General features: G+C 35.3%; 1 protein-coding gene across 3 annotated transcripts; it reads right to left on the bottom strand.

Moving 5' to 3' along the window:
* Positions 1–4,412: 4,412 nt before the first annotated feature.
* Positions 4,413–9,128, bottom strand: LOC119072248 (3,4-dihydroxyphenylacetaldehyde synthase 2-like). 3 transcript variants are annotated; one of them, XM_037177430.1, is made up of 5 exons: positions 9,086–9,128; positions 8,840–9,007; positions 6,222–6,353; positions 6,046–6,148; positions 4,413–5,978 (listed from the first exon to the last, which is right to left on the bottom strand). In XM_037177430.1, exons 2-5 carry the CDS (start codon positions 8,917–8,919, stop codon positions 4,767–4,769), a joined length of 1,527 nt encoding a protein of 508 aa, XP_037033325.1. In that variant the 5' UTR covers positions 8,920–9,007; positions 9,086–9,128; the 3' UTR covers positions 4,413–4,766. The 3 variants fall into 3 exon arrangements, with proteins under 3 accessions (XP_037033325.1, XP_037033326.1, XP_037033323.1); XM_037177431.1 differs by having other exon boundaries at positions 8,840–8,979; positions 9,086–9,126; XM_037177428.1 differs by having other exon boundaries at positions 8,840–9,120.
* Positions 9,129–17,987: the final 8,859 nt, after the last annotated feature.

Here is a 17,987-nt window from a genome sequence, read left to right as displayed (position 1 = left end):
ATTACTCTAAGAGCGGCAGAGTCGAAATTTTGCTTGATTTTTGCAAGTGGTTCCGGGTGGTTCCCGTGGTCCAGTCGAATTTTGTTCAAAAACTTCAAATTTAGCCGATATAATTTTGGGTCATTTTGAATCTGCTGCTATTATCCGTAGAGTGTGTGTTGTTCGTCTTGAGGCTATTTAGTAAATAACTATTTCCATTAAGCGAATTTACAATCATTTCCATTTTCGTGACATCCTTTCGTTCTTTGCGAGTAGTAACCATATGTAGATAATGGTGTGTGTCTACCGTCACCAATGTTAAATTAAAAATCTAACTAAATTAATGGCAAACATAGGTTTTTGTGGATATCGTCTATCTATCCATTTATAAACATCGCTAACGTATATAAAAGAGTAGATGTAGAGATGCTCGAAGCTCGACCATAAATAAACGAAACCAAACATAAAAACATAAACCACTAAATTATGAAGAAAGTAACATAAAGTCACACAGCCATATTTTAAATTACACAACACATCTTCTTTAATAAAACCTATAAAACCTCATATGAATTTATTTTTTCAATAAAACATTTTCCACAATATCTGTCGTCACCATTTCATCCATATTCTATGTTCCCGGCGAACATGCGCAACATTCAATATACCACATACATAACAAATTCCCCTGTTTGACTGTATGATCTGGCAATCGCTTTCATCCTGTGGTGTGCTCCACCCACCTCTTCATGTATCGTTGCTATGGGAAAGTGCCAACGCCTTTTTCCCGAACGAAGTTTTCCTTTTTTTTTTTGGTTTTTTCCTCTTCTAGCGAAAACTCTCTGCGGGGTTAACATTTATGTCTAAGAAAGCATCTTATGATGCGAAACATCCAATAAGTGGTACATTTATATGCATTTTATATTTAAGATGCGAACGATTAGGATAGAAAAGAAGACTCTTTATTGCTTCAACGAAAGTACATAAGAGATGAAAACTTCTTCTATTTCGTTTAGTATGATCATAAAACTCATAAAGATGTTTATGCGCTCTATGTGTTTTTGTTAGGTGCTCTGGCTCTGGCAAAGAACAGATAATATTTTCCATTAATTTTCTTTGTGAATATGTTACATTTACGTGTGTACTATAATAGAGACACATCGCATTCAACATTATCCAGAATGTATACTCTGTTTGTGATTATGTACAAATGCAAAGTTGCATTTATATTCTATGGTAACAACCTTGAACTATTAGTTTAATTTACTGTGAGTGAATGTGTTACACTCAGTTGGTCGAAACTATTATCCACAGCTCAAACTCAAACCTAATAAAACGATTGAAAGTGTATTAAGTTATCTTGAATTGGTGGAAACACCACTAGAATCCTCGGGTAAAGTGGTTCAGTCATATTAGTTTTACATGCTTATGCACGGTAAAGTGCACTTTACATCACTGCTTGTAACAGTGAAAATGCACTTACAGTCCACAAACACGTGTGTTTACTCCACTCGCCTTCGGCTCGTTCTGCAAACCTCACACTTGCCTAAACAAATATTTACAAACAGTGACGTAACATACTATAAATTGTCCTATTTTGTGTAAAGTCCTTAATTCATTGAATTTACTGGATTTCTTCAGTTTTCACTTAAAGAACCGGCTTATTTCAATAAATTAATAAATAAAACGAAATTGCTATTCGCACATTTTGAGAATAGTTACTTTATGATACTTTGGCTATTCGCACAATGTTACAGGAGTCTCTTGATATTTCTGGATATTCTTAGTCTGCTTGTGACCCTGAACCACTCTCCACAAAAATTTTTGATTTTCAACCGTGCAGTCCTTAGCACCCGGACCAAGGCTCCCTAGAGTTCTTCTGTGGCTGCGATAGAACTGATTGGGGGATCTAAAGGGTATTCGGTTTTCTTTCGTTTAAATTCTTTCAGTACATTTTTCCACCATTTTCCTAACAATACGTTCCTCAACATCTGCCACTTCTTGTTGTAAAATTTTCTTTCACAAATTTTTTGAGTCATTTTTTGTTGATAAAACTTTTGCGTACGATGCACAATGCGTCACCCTCAGCGATATCAGTTATTTTGTAAGTAATATAAAGGACTTGCGTCACATTTACCCTGTAAGGGTTTTTCGATTAATATCACCACTTTTGTAAGTATGTCAATTCGACAACATCAAAAAACCTTATGGAAATTAAAAAATTCTAGAGAAATCAGTCTGAATCCCAAAATATAGAAACCAATCTTGGTACACCTCACTCATGTCGAAAATATCCCAAATCCGTCGAAAAATCCGATGGAAGTTAGGAAGTGCCAGAGGAATCATCTGTCATCACAAAATTTAGGAACCAACCTTGGAACACCTCACTCATGTCGAAAATAACCCAAATCAATCAAAAAATCCCATGAAAGTTAGGAAGTGCCAGAGGAATCATCTGTCATCCCAAAATTTTGGAACCAACCTTGGAACACCTCACTCATGTCGAAAATAACCCAAATCCATCGAAAAATCTGATGGAATTTAGGAAGTGTCAGAGGAATCATCTGTCATCCCAAAATTTGGGAACCAACCTTGGAACACCTCACTCGTTTCGAAAATATCCCAAATCCCGTTGGAGTTAAGATAGAGAAGTCAAAAAATAGCTGCATATATGCTCCGCCGTCCTCAAAAAAATTTTGTTAAAGCATTTTTGGTAGTGGACTTGCGTCACGCCCGCTTACTAACGTGCGGGCATAATTTCAAACTTTGGAAGTTTGTATAAAGAAACGGCTTTTCATAGATCTTGACATTGATGAATCTTACCAACCTTTCAAACTTTTCAATTACTCAGCGGATTTGGCTGAAATTCTCAGGGTTTGTCAAAGTCGTAATAAGGGAGGGACTAATCGATTCTTTTCGCGATTTTTTGTCAAATATCAGCAGAAATACGAAAAATAAGAAAGTCGTACATCGGGCATTCTCATAATATTGTCATATTTAAAAGATTTTACAAAAAGAAAATCGATGAAAATAGCACTTCCCACTCAATTTCACACCCAAATCACATCCACCTTGAACTTAGTCGAATATGAGTCGAACATGAGTACTGTTTTTGAAACGTCAAATCACCAAAGCAAAAATTTAGTGTCGGTTGTGAAAAATGTAATAATTTCGGTGATTTCGATGTGATTTAAATCAGATTTTGTGCGGAAATGTGCTTTTTGTGTTTTTTTAACATTACAATCAACGGTTTACTTTAAATATTCATCAAAGCAAACGAATTTATGAAAAATTTATGGTGACCAATCATGTAAATAAACAACAATATTGTCGTTTGGTGTGATGTGAGGTTCAAAAGGGATGACCCAGTAGAAATAAAATGTCGGCGGTAATCTTAAAAATTACGTTTTAGCGGAAACGCTTTAGTTTAAATGTGTGTACGTTTCCGGTGAAATAAATTAGTTCGAAAGTATACACTATTGAGGAGCTTTACGATAACATCTTTAGTTAGAGGGGTGTCACATCCCTTATTCTAAGAAACTAATTTGAAGGAATTTTCATAAAAGCCAATAATTTCGGAGCTATGAGCGTGTTAAGCAACTGAGCTATGTGCGACACATATGGGAAAATATGGCAGATAGAGCCAGATATTCCAGCCTTCACGTGCTTCAGGGCTTTTCTCAAATATCGTTTGGACGTTGTGACCGTTTTCAGTGTCTAGACGCATCTTTTGGCTGAGTTTAAGCGGTGGATACAATCGTACGGGTATGTTTTAATGGAAATTTGATCGAAAAGATGACGCAACAATTGCAAAACTGAAATCACCCAAAACCCACTAACAGTGGAAGTGTGACGCAAGTCCCTTTATACTCTTACAAAAGAACTGATATCGGTGGGTCTGACGTATTCAGCTTCGACACGCAGAAGAAATACGTCACAAATAGCAGATGATGAGAAAAGGGTAAACTAGTGATTCAAAGAATTGGTTATTAAAAATAATATATTTTAAATAAGGTACTATTGCATTGTAAGGAAGGTGCGTCACAAGTGACAGATGTTGAGGAAATCACTGTAAGGAAAACGGAAAATATGTCCTGGAAGAAATACATTCATACATTCCGATATCAGTTCTTCTGTAAGTGGATAAATGGACTTGCATCACACTTCCACTGTTAGTTGTTTTTTGGGTAATAAATTATTACCGGTAAATATGGTACGCGTCATTTATTCATTCTTCGACTTATTGAAAATTACTTAAGCAAAGTTTCGTTGTTTATTTGGCCAGTTCAGAATCAGGTCCTCCAGCGCTCTCTTGACACCTATGGTCCCGTGAAATCAACGCATGACCGTTTTTTCCTCTTTAACGCCACTTTCGTTAGTAAATAAAACCAACCGCAAGCAAAGCCAATGCTTTTAAGAAGAACATCAACGAATCAAAGGTAAATATTTATTAATAAAGAATTTACTTAAATTAATTAAAGACAACATTAAGGTGTACACAGCGTCTTCACCTAACCATTTATTATAAAAATAAGAAAGTTTTTGTTTTAAAAAATTGACTTAATTTCGTGTAATAAAACAACTCTCAATGTGATTGAAGTTCGAATGAACTGCAATGTAATATATAAGTAAATATAGTTAACATTCCGGATATTGTACTCTACCAGCACATAACAGTGGTAACCAAATTTGTAGGTCATCATTTTGTGTAAAATACAGATGAGATGAAATTGCACCGATATTGTCGTTGCGTTCGTGCGTATCTGTTTTGCATAAGAACTCAAATCTCATTTCAACTTTTCTTGGTGGGAAGCTGTTGTCAGAATTGTGGCGAAATTGTTTGCCACTTTATCGATGACACTATCATCAACCGCTAATTTTCTCGGCTGTAACAGTTCGCATGTTTGACCAACGATTTCATTCCACGCAAATTCAATGTCCTTTTCGTTCGGATCTAGTCCAGCCACCACAAATCTCATCATCAACTTTTCGTTACACTTTGCCTGTATCATGTAGATCTGCTTCCGTTCGGTAATTTTCTCCAACAATTGCCGCGTCAGGCTGCAATCTCCTTTCAACCTAAAGCAAACCAAACCCATACTTCTCGCACTGACAATTTCAAATCGATCGTCCATTTTCACATAATTCTCGAACAGTTCTGCCAAGTGGATGTGCTTGCGTATATTATTCCGTATATTCTCCGCGCCAATCGTCCGTAAAACTATCCAAACTTTCAGTGCCCTAAATCGTCTTCCCAATGGGATTTGCCAATGTCTGTAATCGGGGGCCTTTGACTGACCTTGGAATTGATGATTCAAATAGATTCGATCCACTGAGAATGCCTCCACTAGAGTGTCCGCATTTTTCAGCCACATAGCACAGCAGTCGAAATTTACCATCATCCATTTGTGCAAATTGAAATTGAACGAATCTGCCCAGTCGATGCCGCTCATCAGTGGTCGATATTCAGGACAACATAGTGCCGCACCAGCATAGGCCGCGTCAATATGCAACCAAATATTGTATTTTTTACAAATCGGACCCAACTCATCCATGTGGTCGTATGCACAGGTTCCTGTTGTTCCAAACGTTGCGATACAAATTATTGGAATCAATCCATTTTCAATGTCAGTTAAAACTGTTTTTTCAAGTTCTTCCCCACGCAGTGAACCATTGTCGTCGGCTTTTATGAGTCTGATAGGAACGGCAGCAAGGAGACCAGCTTTCTCAACACAGCTATTACTTTGATCGCTCGAATATGAAACCAGTTTGCCACGAATTTCGCTCTCTGACATTTCCGGGTGCTCCAATTTCACCCTTCGTACGGTCTGTTCACGTGCAGCTAAAATTGCGACCAAAATGGCTTCACTGGCAGATCCTTGAATAACACCACCTCCAGGTCCTTCGGAGCAATTTAAGAAAGAAGCGGGTAAGTCAAGAAATTTTCCGAGCCAATCCATAAGGACCACTTCAAGTTCGGTACACGCAGGACTGCAAATCTAAAAGACAGACAAATTTGCCAATGTTAAATGGAGCAAAGATAATTTGTACAAAACAGTAGCATACCCAACTAAATCCTATGATTCCCAATCCAGATGCAATCATTTCTCCGACAATCGATGGAAAACTTGTGGCTGTCGGATAATATGCATGAAAATTCGGTGACTGCCTGGAATGCGAAAATATTTGTGGAAATAAAATAGCTTTCTTGAATAACCGAAGAAAAAAAACGTTTTACACACCAGTGTGTAACTCCCGGCAATATAACCCGTTCCATGTCCTTCATCACTTCCTGCCATTGTTCGGGCTGTTCAGGAACTTCGTCCGGTACTAGTTTGTGCAGATAGCCTGGTTCCACAGATGGAAGTACTGGTCTAAATATCAATAAATGAAGTTACACTGAATAAGTAATTGATGGGAAGATTAATTGGAATGTCTGCAACTGAGTTAGAGAAATTCAATTTGATTTAGATAAATTCTGCGGAGATTGCAACAGCAGATGAAGTAGCAAATTTCTTCAAAGCTGTTCTGCTACTTTGACCATTTTTTTTCGTTTGGAAATAAGCGGAACAAGTAAAATCTTGATCGAAAGATTGATTGAAAATTAATTCGTCACGGAAACATAAAACACGTAATGGAGTGATCTATTGAATTCATGTTAATTGTACAAAAAATCACCCAACTTATATGTCTAATAAGTCAAAAAGAAACTAATTCTTAATATCGCCAGTGAACACAGCACTGCTTCTAGCATAAACAAACATAGAAAATATTCGGAGACTAAATAAATCGCAGCAGAGGCACTGCGCTTCTTGTGGAAAGATAGATGAATTGTTTACATTGAAAGGGTCAAAGCATACAATGCAAGCAATCCTAAGCCTCCAAATTTGACACTTGTCAATTCAGTGTTCATGCTAGTAGCCTGCGAACACCTATAATTTCTACCAACGCACTCCAACAACAGATTTTATTAACTGTCTGCTGGCCCACTTTGGAACGTCCGTGACGCAATGGATAAAATTCTATTCTTTCGCCCATTATTGGAATGCGATATTTTATCAATGAAACCTTAGTTTATTTTAACACAATTGCCTGTAACAACGCACTACAAGAGTAAGCAAATGCAAAAGAATGGAATTCAAAAAATGGATTTTAACATGCGATAACTCGTGAGTCCTCGATGAGTTTTAGGAAATAGGATAAAATTTGATCATTTTTGCCAGCGCTGCATAAACCGCTACAATTTCCTCGAATTTCATCTGAAAGTGGTACAATTTCAATAAATTGAGGTAACTTGGAAAGGTCTTGACGAGTTCAAGGAAAAGAGGATAAAATTTGAGGAAACTTGAAATAAGTGAGAAAAGAAAATATTTCCAAAAAGCGTTAAAGATATGTCAAAAATATCTTGAAAATTCGCTCTTGCTTGATACATTTCGTGCAAACGAGGACGTGCGTAGCTTGTTTGAATTCAGTCAGTGAAGTCTACAGAAGACATACAAACATAGCTGGGGTATAAGAATAGTCTTCGAAATGGTTCCTAACGATACGGAGATGTAGGGAGATGAAAATTCTCTGAGCAAATCTCCACTACGACATCTCCTCACATCTTAGATCTCACTTATTTTATTGGTTAAGGGTTAAGTCAGTGAAGTCTACAGAAGACATGCAAACAAAGCTCAGGCATAAAAATAGTCTGTGAAAGGGGAGCACCACAAACAAATCAAATATCTTTGACGTTCTGTGGAGATTCTGTTCAAGTTGAAGGAATTATAACAAATTCGGAAAATGTTAAAATCCTTTGTCAACGAAATTTACAAATATCTGCTTCGACAGAACCTTTTTTTGATAAAAATTGTGGCATTCAGTCAAAAGAACTCCGGACAAAAAATCTATTGACGTTTCAGATATTTTTTTTTTAAATCATTTAGATATCCACTTATTTCACGGATTTAACATGTTACAGACGGCTGTCATCTGTTATCGACAACGACAGCAATAATTAACGACAAACTCGGCCTAATGGGAGGTCTTGTATAGCAAAAATCATGTTCGAAACAAATGAAGTAAAAGATTTCCGAAATCAATCTCTGAAAATCTTTGATCAAATGAAGTAATAGATCAGATAGTAAAACTGTTCATATGCTTGCCATGTGTGGCAGGTTAAAAAGGCACAATGACACTGTCTCACCTGGTCAGAGCCATTAAGTCAGGGCCTATTTGCGAAATTTTCTGAAGCTTTGCGAAACTTTTGAAAATTGTGGAAAATTTCTAAAAGTATCAAGGATCAAGTATCAAAAGTATCCTACTTACAAATCACATCCACATAATACGTCAAGGACAGCGTAACAAAACCCAACGAAACTACAGAAGTACAGAATAGATCGTATGACCAATCGCTTGAATTAATATGGCCCATGCGGATACATTTAGTTGCACGCGCGCTCTTCATCAGTGATATAACATGAATTCATTATTTTATCATTGAGCAATATGATTAGATAGAGCGAGCTTACAAAGAAGACAATTGATAAAACTGAATCAAGTTTTCATAAGTTTGGTGTTCGTAATTCATATTAATAGAATTGGTAGATTGCGATTTTCACTTATTAGTTGAAGTAAAATTTGAAAATTAAAACTTGTCTACACAAAGTATATTTAGACAGAACCTATTTTAGAGAACATTCCCAAAAGTTCCCAAAAATTCTTCAATTCTGGTTTCCTTTAAATACCATTCGGATGTAATCGTGACGTGACGCTAGGGAAATTCTAGGAGATCAAGTTTTGCGTCAACACTTGTAAGTGAAAATCTCCCTGATTTAGGGACACAGATTATTTAATACAAACAGTGACGCTGGCTCACCTATCACGAATGTTTTCCAAATAATCAGCAACAAAATCCACAGCAGATTTGGCAAATTCACGAAATTGATTCACATCCATCGTTTAGGTATAGATTAAATTCAAACAATGCGTCGACACTTGCGTGTTGTTATATAGTCTCTGATATTCGAGTAAAACTTTATTTTCTCTTCCGCAAAACAAACCGATTTAAGGACAGAAAACACTATTACAAAAACATCATTAACTTTAACAGTTTATTTTCCACTGAATAACACACTCCTCGATGTCTACCACTCAACGCTAAATTCGAACTGAAGATCTCGTCGTTAATCTTCTCAGTTAAATACTTTTTTCCATTCATATATGCATGCATACCGATTGGACCGGTATTGTACAAAATGATACGCAAAATAATCGATTCTTGTTCATACTTTTTCCATTGTGTTATGACGATAATCTCAATTAACAAGCGAAAATAAATTATTTTGGACACCTTGTTGTAATGGTCAACATTCATTGTTCGTAGACGTGAGGTACCTACCTATATTCTGAATATTTCGATATAAATTACTTTCTACGCGTGCGATACTTTAGCTAAGATTTTAGAATTTTGAAGTAATCACGCTGTACACGTCCAGTCAAGGAAGTTTATTCATAATTTTTCCATTTCGTTCTTTGCTTTGCAATATTTTACTTACACGGTCTGCTCGGATATTATATCTATTCTGTTCAAATGGAACTATCGAAGCGTATATATTGATGATTCGATATCGTCATGTTACACCAAATTAAAATAAAACAAACACTTCGATACGATAAATTTAATTTTCTACGGGACTCGGGCTCGTTTTGCGCAAATAAGAATTTTGGCTGGTATTTCGTTTCCTAAATCGAGTATCAAATCAAATATTTTGTTGTCGGGGCCGCAGAGAGGTAATAGGTACACACGGGAACTTAAATCGAATTGAAAGCTTTTGGTTTTGGAAAGTCTCTATAACGAAAAAGGTAATCGGCTGAGTCCTCTAAAAGTGGACACGAAGTTGCCTGATGATAAAGTCATGGCACCACGTTAATAAGTAAGTTCCCATCACATTTATTTAACTGTTAACTGTCACTTAAAAAATATCTTTATTCTAATGTTTTTGACCAAGAGGTCAGTTGACAGCTTTGGCTACTTATCAATTTGTGAAGTGAGTTTTTATTTGACTTTAGGTGGCTCAAAGAAGTAGGTGCTTCTATCTCGAAATATGTCGGACAATTGGAAAAGTGTTTCAATTTTATGGTTTTGGGTTATTCTTGGAACTGTGAACTGTGCTGTGTTGGTTCCTTCGACAAAATCGCAGAGCATACTCGAATCAATTAATCCTGAATCAACACTAACCTTCAAAAGAGATGATATCACACAAAAACCTCTTAGAAGAAGAAGGTTGACGCAAGTCCTTTACTTACAAAAGTATTGATATCTGAAAGGGTGACACTCAAAGCTCCGATGCGCAAAAATATAACTCTACAACTAATTGTTTATATTGTGACTCCGTTTTTTTTAAATACAAATAATTGGTTGTAAAGCTGGTGTAGATATGCACGTATCTTTCGCCAAACAAATCAATTATCTACAAAGTCGATAAAGTTTTGAATGTTTCAATTATCGTTCATGAGCAAGGTTATAATCCACTTCTGATGATTTTTCATATACAAATTTCAACACTAGAAGTGAATTTTATTCATACCATATTATGGTCAAGTGTGATGTGTCTGTCATCCGCGTATCTGTGTCTGTGTGACCTCCCTAACAGTTTACTGACTGCCCACCAGTACTCTCCCCACTCTCTATAGACGGGCCTGATTTATATAGGTAATTCTAATGCTGTCAATATAAAGGAATTTGTATGAGTCGTGTCTATCTATTCGCTTAATTTGATACATTTGTTTAGGTTTTGAGTTTCCTAAAATCAAGGTGAGTAAAAGACGTCAGCAAAAGTTTAACGTAAAAACGTCATTCAGGATGCATTGTTTTTACAAGAGACGAAAAATGTACAGTTTCGTATTACTATAGTGTTGATGTTTGCAAAAGATTCACTTTTCCACTCAAACAATCTTATTAATTATTGTTTAAACTCAGCAATGCTGAAGCAGCATCATAATGTGCAAAATTTGCAAACTGTTGCAACGTTGCATAAATCGTTGTATCGTTGAATAAATCTCGTTGCAAAGTATTTTACTGGGCTATCGATGTGTTTGATGGCCTGCGGTCTCGTGTCATAATTACACATCTAGAGTCTAATGCACTCGATGTCATAAATAACCATTATGACATCGACTGCTTTATCAGTAACTATTGATCAAGACCAAGGTTATTCGAAATGTCAAAAATCATACACAGAGGACTTAACCTGAAAATATGTACAGTGAAAATTGGCAGGCACTTTGTTCCGGTTTGAAAATGGAAACAAATGCTTGAATGGTTTTCTTCATCTAGAATAATGAGCTTAAACACTTACGCCATACAAAAAACAACTACCATTTCAGCTTTTATACATTGGCAATCTGCTAAATGTAAGGTGTTTGTTAATAAGGACAAAACACAAAATCACGGCAGAGTAAAATAAACCAGGCAGTAGCGGTTCATTTTTGAAACGTAAAATAAAGGACCTAATACACTGTATGAAAATAATCCAGGTAATCCAGATAATTCAGGTCCCTAGTCAAAACAAGCAGAGTTGAGGTTAGGGTTCTCTATAGATGACAGCTTAGATGTTTACCGTTTACGGATACTCGGGTTGATCTATATTTGTAATTGTCACTTGCGGTCGTATGTTAAGTGTGACATAAATGGAAGACAATACACATCGTGTGTATCACAACTTTTATTATGCTACTGACGATTTTACACATTATGATCCTGAGTTGTATAAAGTCGACTTAAATGGGCACTCCAATTTCTATTAACGTTTCCTGGATTTTTAGTCATTCCTTTTAAAACATTCCTTCTGCGAGGTAAATTAAATCAGAACACTAAGGGTAAGCCATTATGGTTCGTAAAGTTCGTAATTATGTCATTTTCGTGAACATTTGACAGTTCTCCCGTAATATTTTATGTAAAAAGTCTATGAAATCACCATAACGGTTTACCCCCACTATATGGTTACACTAAGTGCGAGAATAACGTACAAGCCCTGAGATCATTATTTTTTTCGTGATTTTGAAGCCTTTGCGTCAACTTTCTTATAAATGGTATTGTAATTTGTAAATTACTGAAATTCTTTAATTTGTAGATAATGTAAATGCATGGGGGGTTTTCACAACGATCATACTCGATTATTACAAATTCCTAAAACAAACGGTTTTTTTAAGTTCTGTAATGAAAGTGTGTAACGAGATCGAGAAGAGAACCCTCATTCACTAGATGTGTAACAATGAGATTTTGTTAACCTACCGGTAATTAGAGAACACTGTGCAGAGTAATTAGCATCAAACTGGCGAGTTACTCCGTTCTTACTACGAAACAATAACAACGTAATTACTAAAAAGAAAAGATTACAATTATTCTGTTCGAGAGAATAAACTAGAATTATTTCTGGTTGAAGCAAATATTACTATTTAAGACTTTGATGTTAGTAGTCATAAGCTAAAACAGTAAATTAATTGTTAAGTCAATAAATCAATTTACAAAAAGAAATGATATTGATTGAAGTACGATTTCAGTTGAATGAAATGGTTGAGTCAATATTTACTTGTTTTGCATAGAATTGTCAGAAGAGAATGTATGTCGAAAATCTGAAACAAATAAAGTCGGAGGTAGACGATTAACCCGTTTGGTATTCTATTCAGGGCCGTAGCTAGGGAACGTTTTCAGCCTCAACGAAATCTCACATTTTTAACTTTCGCGATTGCTTTGAAGTGTTATAGTTACAACGGCCGTTCTCTTCGTATTTTGTATGGAAATATTCTTCCTACCGACATGAGAAAGTTAAATATTTTTTAAATTATAAGAAAACGGCCGTAAGTAGAATTGCAGCAAGGCAACTACTAAAGTTTTGGGTGGGTCAGGTCACTTCGCTACAGACTTTTGAAATTTGTACAAAAATATCGTCTAACGAGATATTCTTTTGTGATTAATTAAAAAATTAATTCATTGTATCATGGGGACACGGGACAGTGGCTGGATGATGACTAGTCTATCGCTCCTAGTCATAATCCTATACTTGTAATGATCCAGCGAATCATAACAAAAATTAAATGGAATTCGGCATGAATTATCGTGTGAATTGCATTCCTCGTCGAATAAAAAAGTTTTTGGAAATCCGATGAGTATTTCTCAAGTTACAGTCGAAGAAATTTAGTTTTCGGGTTTTCCAAAGGTATTAATCTTATTTAACCCACACTTTATCCCACAACAATGGAATCCACAAATTTAAATTTAGTTAACTCAGCGGTCGCAATGACGGCGCTGCAGTCACGATTTCAAAATGTGATATAGGGTGGATAAACTAAATTTTGGTTTTGGTTACATTTTCTCTTGGTTTTTAATTATTACATCCGGCTTCTAAATTAAGAGTACCTTTATGCAATATAAACCGTTTGAGTTTGAAAAAAGATGTTTTGTATCAGTGAACGATATAGGAAAGCGTTCAGTACGTCTCAACATACAAAAGAACGTAAAATATAATTGTACATTTAGCCACCCTACGTCCATCATCGCTTCTATTGTCTTCAAAAACATATTGTGTGCTTGTCATGATATGTATCAGACGTTTGTTTATTTATGTGTCTCATCTAAAATGCTGGCCAGCAAAATTTTGATCATTAAATTCAACGGCAAAATTGATCTAAATGTTAAAATAATTGTGAATAATAGTGAAGCTAATGTGGTTTTGTTTTCTCTTCATAAAGGAATTTGCATCAGTTCGATGTAAAGTGCGGAGCACCATTAGAAAAAAAAAACTTGTCGCTGAAGAATGATCAAAAAGTTGCTGGACGCAGTAGCTACAATTAATGCTTTGCAGGATATAGAATAAAAATTAGAGAAACACCAAGAGCCGTCCATTTGAAATCTTCACAATCATCATTTCAACTAAAGGCTTTTTTTAAACGAAACGCAGATTCGGAACATTCTTTTTCGCCAAATTACAATTTCGCATAGGAAATAAATTCAACTCTTTGTATAAGTGAAGCTCATGATTAAGCTCAATCATGAAAACAGAATCTGGTCAGGAATAAGATAAGAATATGAATAAGACGAATTTCAAAGTTCCTGATTTATAATCCTGAGATGCCTGCTCATGCAGTTATGCTTGCTGTTACGATTTCCAAAGAATTTTAATATCAAATTTTAGACAAAATAACAATTTCCAAGTCGGTTTTCTATTTGATTTATTTGATGTATTTCCGACCTCGTTCTAGGGTAATAAAATTTTCTGTGGATTATTTGTAACTTCATGAAAATATTAAGATGGAAAACCTCAGAAACATTCACATAAAAATTATGCTTTCCTAACTAATGTTGAAATAGCCTTTTTGCACTCATTAGGAACTTAGGAAAATAACTACTGGGCAGTCGAGACGGTTTACTTGTAGTCCGAAATTATATTTTGGCTTCGTAGAACACAGATAAACACAAGAGAGAGGAATTATATGATATGCAGTACATACTGTCCCGTACAATCTTTTTCTAAATAAAAGTTATAGTCAAATCGACAATATTGTATTATTTGGCGATTTGTCATATTTTGGAGTTTCTTCACACTTTGGCGATTTTTCTTGACAATTCATCATATTTAGTTGATTTGTTAAATCATCAAGAAAAGTCTCAGAAATGTGAAGAAACGCCATAAAGACAAATTTTCAATTCTCTATGATCCTTGGAGTTTCTTTACTCTTTGGCGATATTTCTTGGTTTTTCTTCACATTATGGCGATTTTTCTTGTTGATTTAACAAATCAACCATAATGATGAATTGCCAAGAAAAATCGATAGAGTGTGAAGCGAAGCAGAGAAAAATCGCCAGAGTGTGAGGAAACGCCAAAGTGTAAAAATACGTTTTTGAAATGTCTCTACATTATCTTTCGTAAAATGATAGTGTCCTCGGGATCTTTCGTTAAAGTATGAATTCCCTAGGATCGAACAAGATGCCGTTACCTGACGTAAAATAAGAGTTTCCTTAGGATCGAACCAGGCAGCATTTCGTAACTTTTATAAAAGGATAGATTCACTAGCTTCGAACAAATAACGCCTTTTAGATAAATTTCGTAAAAGGATAAATTTCAAAGGATTTGTTTAATCACCACGAAGAATCGCCAAAGTGTGAAGAAATGCAACAAAGACAAATTTATCATTCTATGTTTTTGCCGGCGTTTCTTCATCCCTTGCCAATTTTTTATTTTTGGCGATTCTTCATGGGAATCATGATTAATGACGGCTACGAGCTTTAGCGAAAACGAATGAGATGTTCCGAACCGAATCTGCGAGCGAACTTCCGTTTCGTTAAAAAAAACCTTTAGTTGAAATGATGATGATGAAGATTTCAAATGGACGGCTCTTGGTGTTTCTCTAATTTTGATTCTATATCCTGCAAAGCATTAGTTGAAGCTATTGCGTCCAGCAACTTTTTGATCATTCTTCAGCGACAAGTTTTTTTTCTAATGGTGCTCCGCACTTTACATCGAACTGATGCAAATTCCTTTATGAAGAGAAAACAAAACCACATTAACTTCACTATTATTCACAATTATTTTAACATTTAGATCAATTTGGCCGTTGAATTTAATGATCAAAATTTTGCTGGCCAGCATTTTAGATGAGACACATAAATAAACAAACGTCTGATACATATCATGACAAGCACACAATATGTTTTTGAAGACAATAGAAGCGATGATGGACGTAGGGTGGCTAAATGTACAATTATATTTTACGTTCTTTTGTATGTTGAGACGTACTGAACGCTTTCCTATATCGTTCACTGATACAAAACATCTTTTTTCAAACTCAAACGGTTTATATTGCATAAAGGTACTCTTAAGAGGGCAGACTAGGTGTGAAGTAGGCTATATATTGAAAAATTGGTTTTAAAATTAATGTAGACCATTTAATGAAAATCTGTTCCAGCAATTAGATGAGCAATATGTTTATCTATCTCTAAAAAATGAAAAACGATTTACAATAAGCAACAGTTGGAAGAAAACCGATTTCCAAAATATGAACGTCGCTTAAAGTTAGGCTATGCAATATTTTTTTGGAAATCGGTTTTCTTCCAACTGTTGCTTATTGTAAATCGTTTTTCATTTTTTAGAGATAGATAAACATATTGCTCATCTAATTGCTGGAACAGATTTTCATTAAATGGTCTACATTAATTTTAAAACCAATTTTTCAATATATAGCCTACTTCGCACCTAGTCTGCCCTCTTAATTTAGAAGCCGGATGTAATAATTAAAAACCAAGAGAAAATGTAACCAAAACCAAAATTTAGTTTATCCACCCTATATCACATTTTGAAATCGTGACTGCAGCGCCGTCATTGTGACCGTTGTGTTAACTAAATTTAAATTTGTGGATTCCATTGTTGTGGGATAAAGTGTGGGTTAAATAAGATTAATACCTTTGGAAAACCCGAAATCTAAATTTCCTCGACTGTATCAAGGAATTGCCAAAATGAGATAAACATTTTCATGTTGCAGCTTTTCCGTAAGAGAAAATCAATTCGGCTTCACCAAGTTTTCTAACTCCCTGAGTAAGGGGAAACCTATTGTGGTTGTCCAGAGATGCCAAAAAAGCGAAGCAAAAAGAATGCCATAGAATTCTCATTTTAGCCATACCACTCCTCTTAGCACAAACACTCATTTTTGAAAGGTAAAAAAGCCTCCAAATTTTTAAACATATCAGAGCTGTGACGATATCTAAAGGAATAATAGATATGCCGAGTATTAGAACAGCTGACAATCACAAGTTGTCCCACATTTATTTAAAAAAAAATCTCTAAAATCTGGGACTTCATTAGTTGAAACATTTATGTATATTAGGCGGAGCTAAAATGTTGTATTTTATCGTTGTCGATAACTAACAAAAGATATAGCTGTCGACGAAAGACCAAGTCAAATTATAATTATAGTCTCAAGTAACGATAATGAAAGGGTTCTCGTTTAGACCATGTATCTCACTATTATCCGAATGCAGGTAATATCATTTGTCTAAAGAAAATCATTTATAAAAAATAAAAATTGATTTCAAAACGTTCTATAACAAAACAAATAATAAAAACAAATCAAATTTTGAAAGAGTGTTTGACAGCTGATATGAGCGGCCTAGATTAATGTCGTTGTCATAATTTAAGCGATTTAAGCTCTTGAAGCTCCATCTGTGATATCGCTTGAAGAATATAGTCATTATTAATGCGGAAGAGTCAGATGTCTCTACAATGTCAATACAAAGTATTTCCAAAATTTATGCGGGAGTTGTTTCAAAAGGCAAAGTTGCTTTAATTTTGGGGATTCTTTCTCATAAAAAAATATTAATGAAATTTTCTATCTGTAAAATTGAAAAGAACCAAGTTATTGCAGGTTGGAATAACAGGCTTAGCTTTACCACCTTTTCTTGGCATGAGTGGTACACTAAATAGAGTACTGAAACGGGACTGTGTATCACACAATCTATTTGGCAACTGTGACCCGTAGCAATTTTGCTTGAAGTGCGTTGCTCCGATTTTAATGAACAGCACTGATTTTGTAAGGTACAAGTAAACTCTGCCGATTTCCGCTCAGCGAAGCTCGTCCCGTTCAGTGGTTCCCAATATATGAGCCCGCGTTCCCATATATCTCTAACTTCGAACATTAATAAACAAATAGATCAAAATTGTTCAAGTACAGCTGCCTAAGTCCAGTACTATATGTGTTCTCGAACCAAGAGAATTAACGAGTCTTACAAGATTTTGCGCTTTCTTCTAGAAAAATGCAATTATTCAGGTCGCTTCGCTAGAAGGCAGTTTCTATGATCTGATCATTTGTCATCATAGGAGTTGATTCCTAGAGATTTAACCAACTTTAACCCTCTGTTTCATGAAACAAATCCATAATTGAGGTCGTCAAAGGTCGTCCTTTGAGTTGATCATTCATCTTCATAGAGATTGACTACTACATCTTGCTAGGTCTAGAACCTAGAGATTCAACGA

Source organism: Bradysia coprophila (genome assembly GCF_014529535.1).
Source record: "Bradysia coprophila strain Holo2 chromosome IV unlocalized genomic scaffold, BU_Bcop_v1 contig_81, whole genome shotgun sequence".
NCBI lineage: Eukaryota > Metazoa > Arthropoda > Insecta > Diptera > Sciaridae > Bradysia > Bradysia coprophila.
This window is presented reverse-complemented; position numbering and strand designations above follow the sequence as displayed.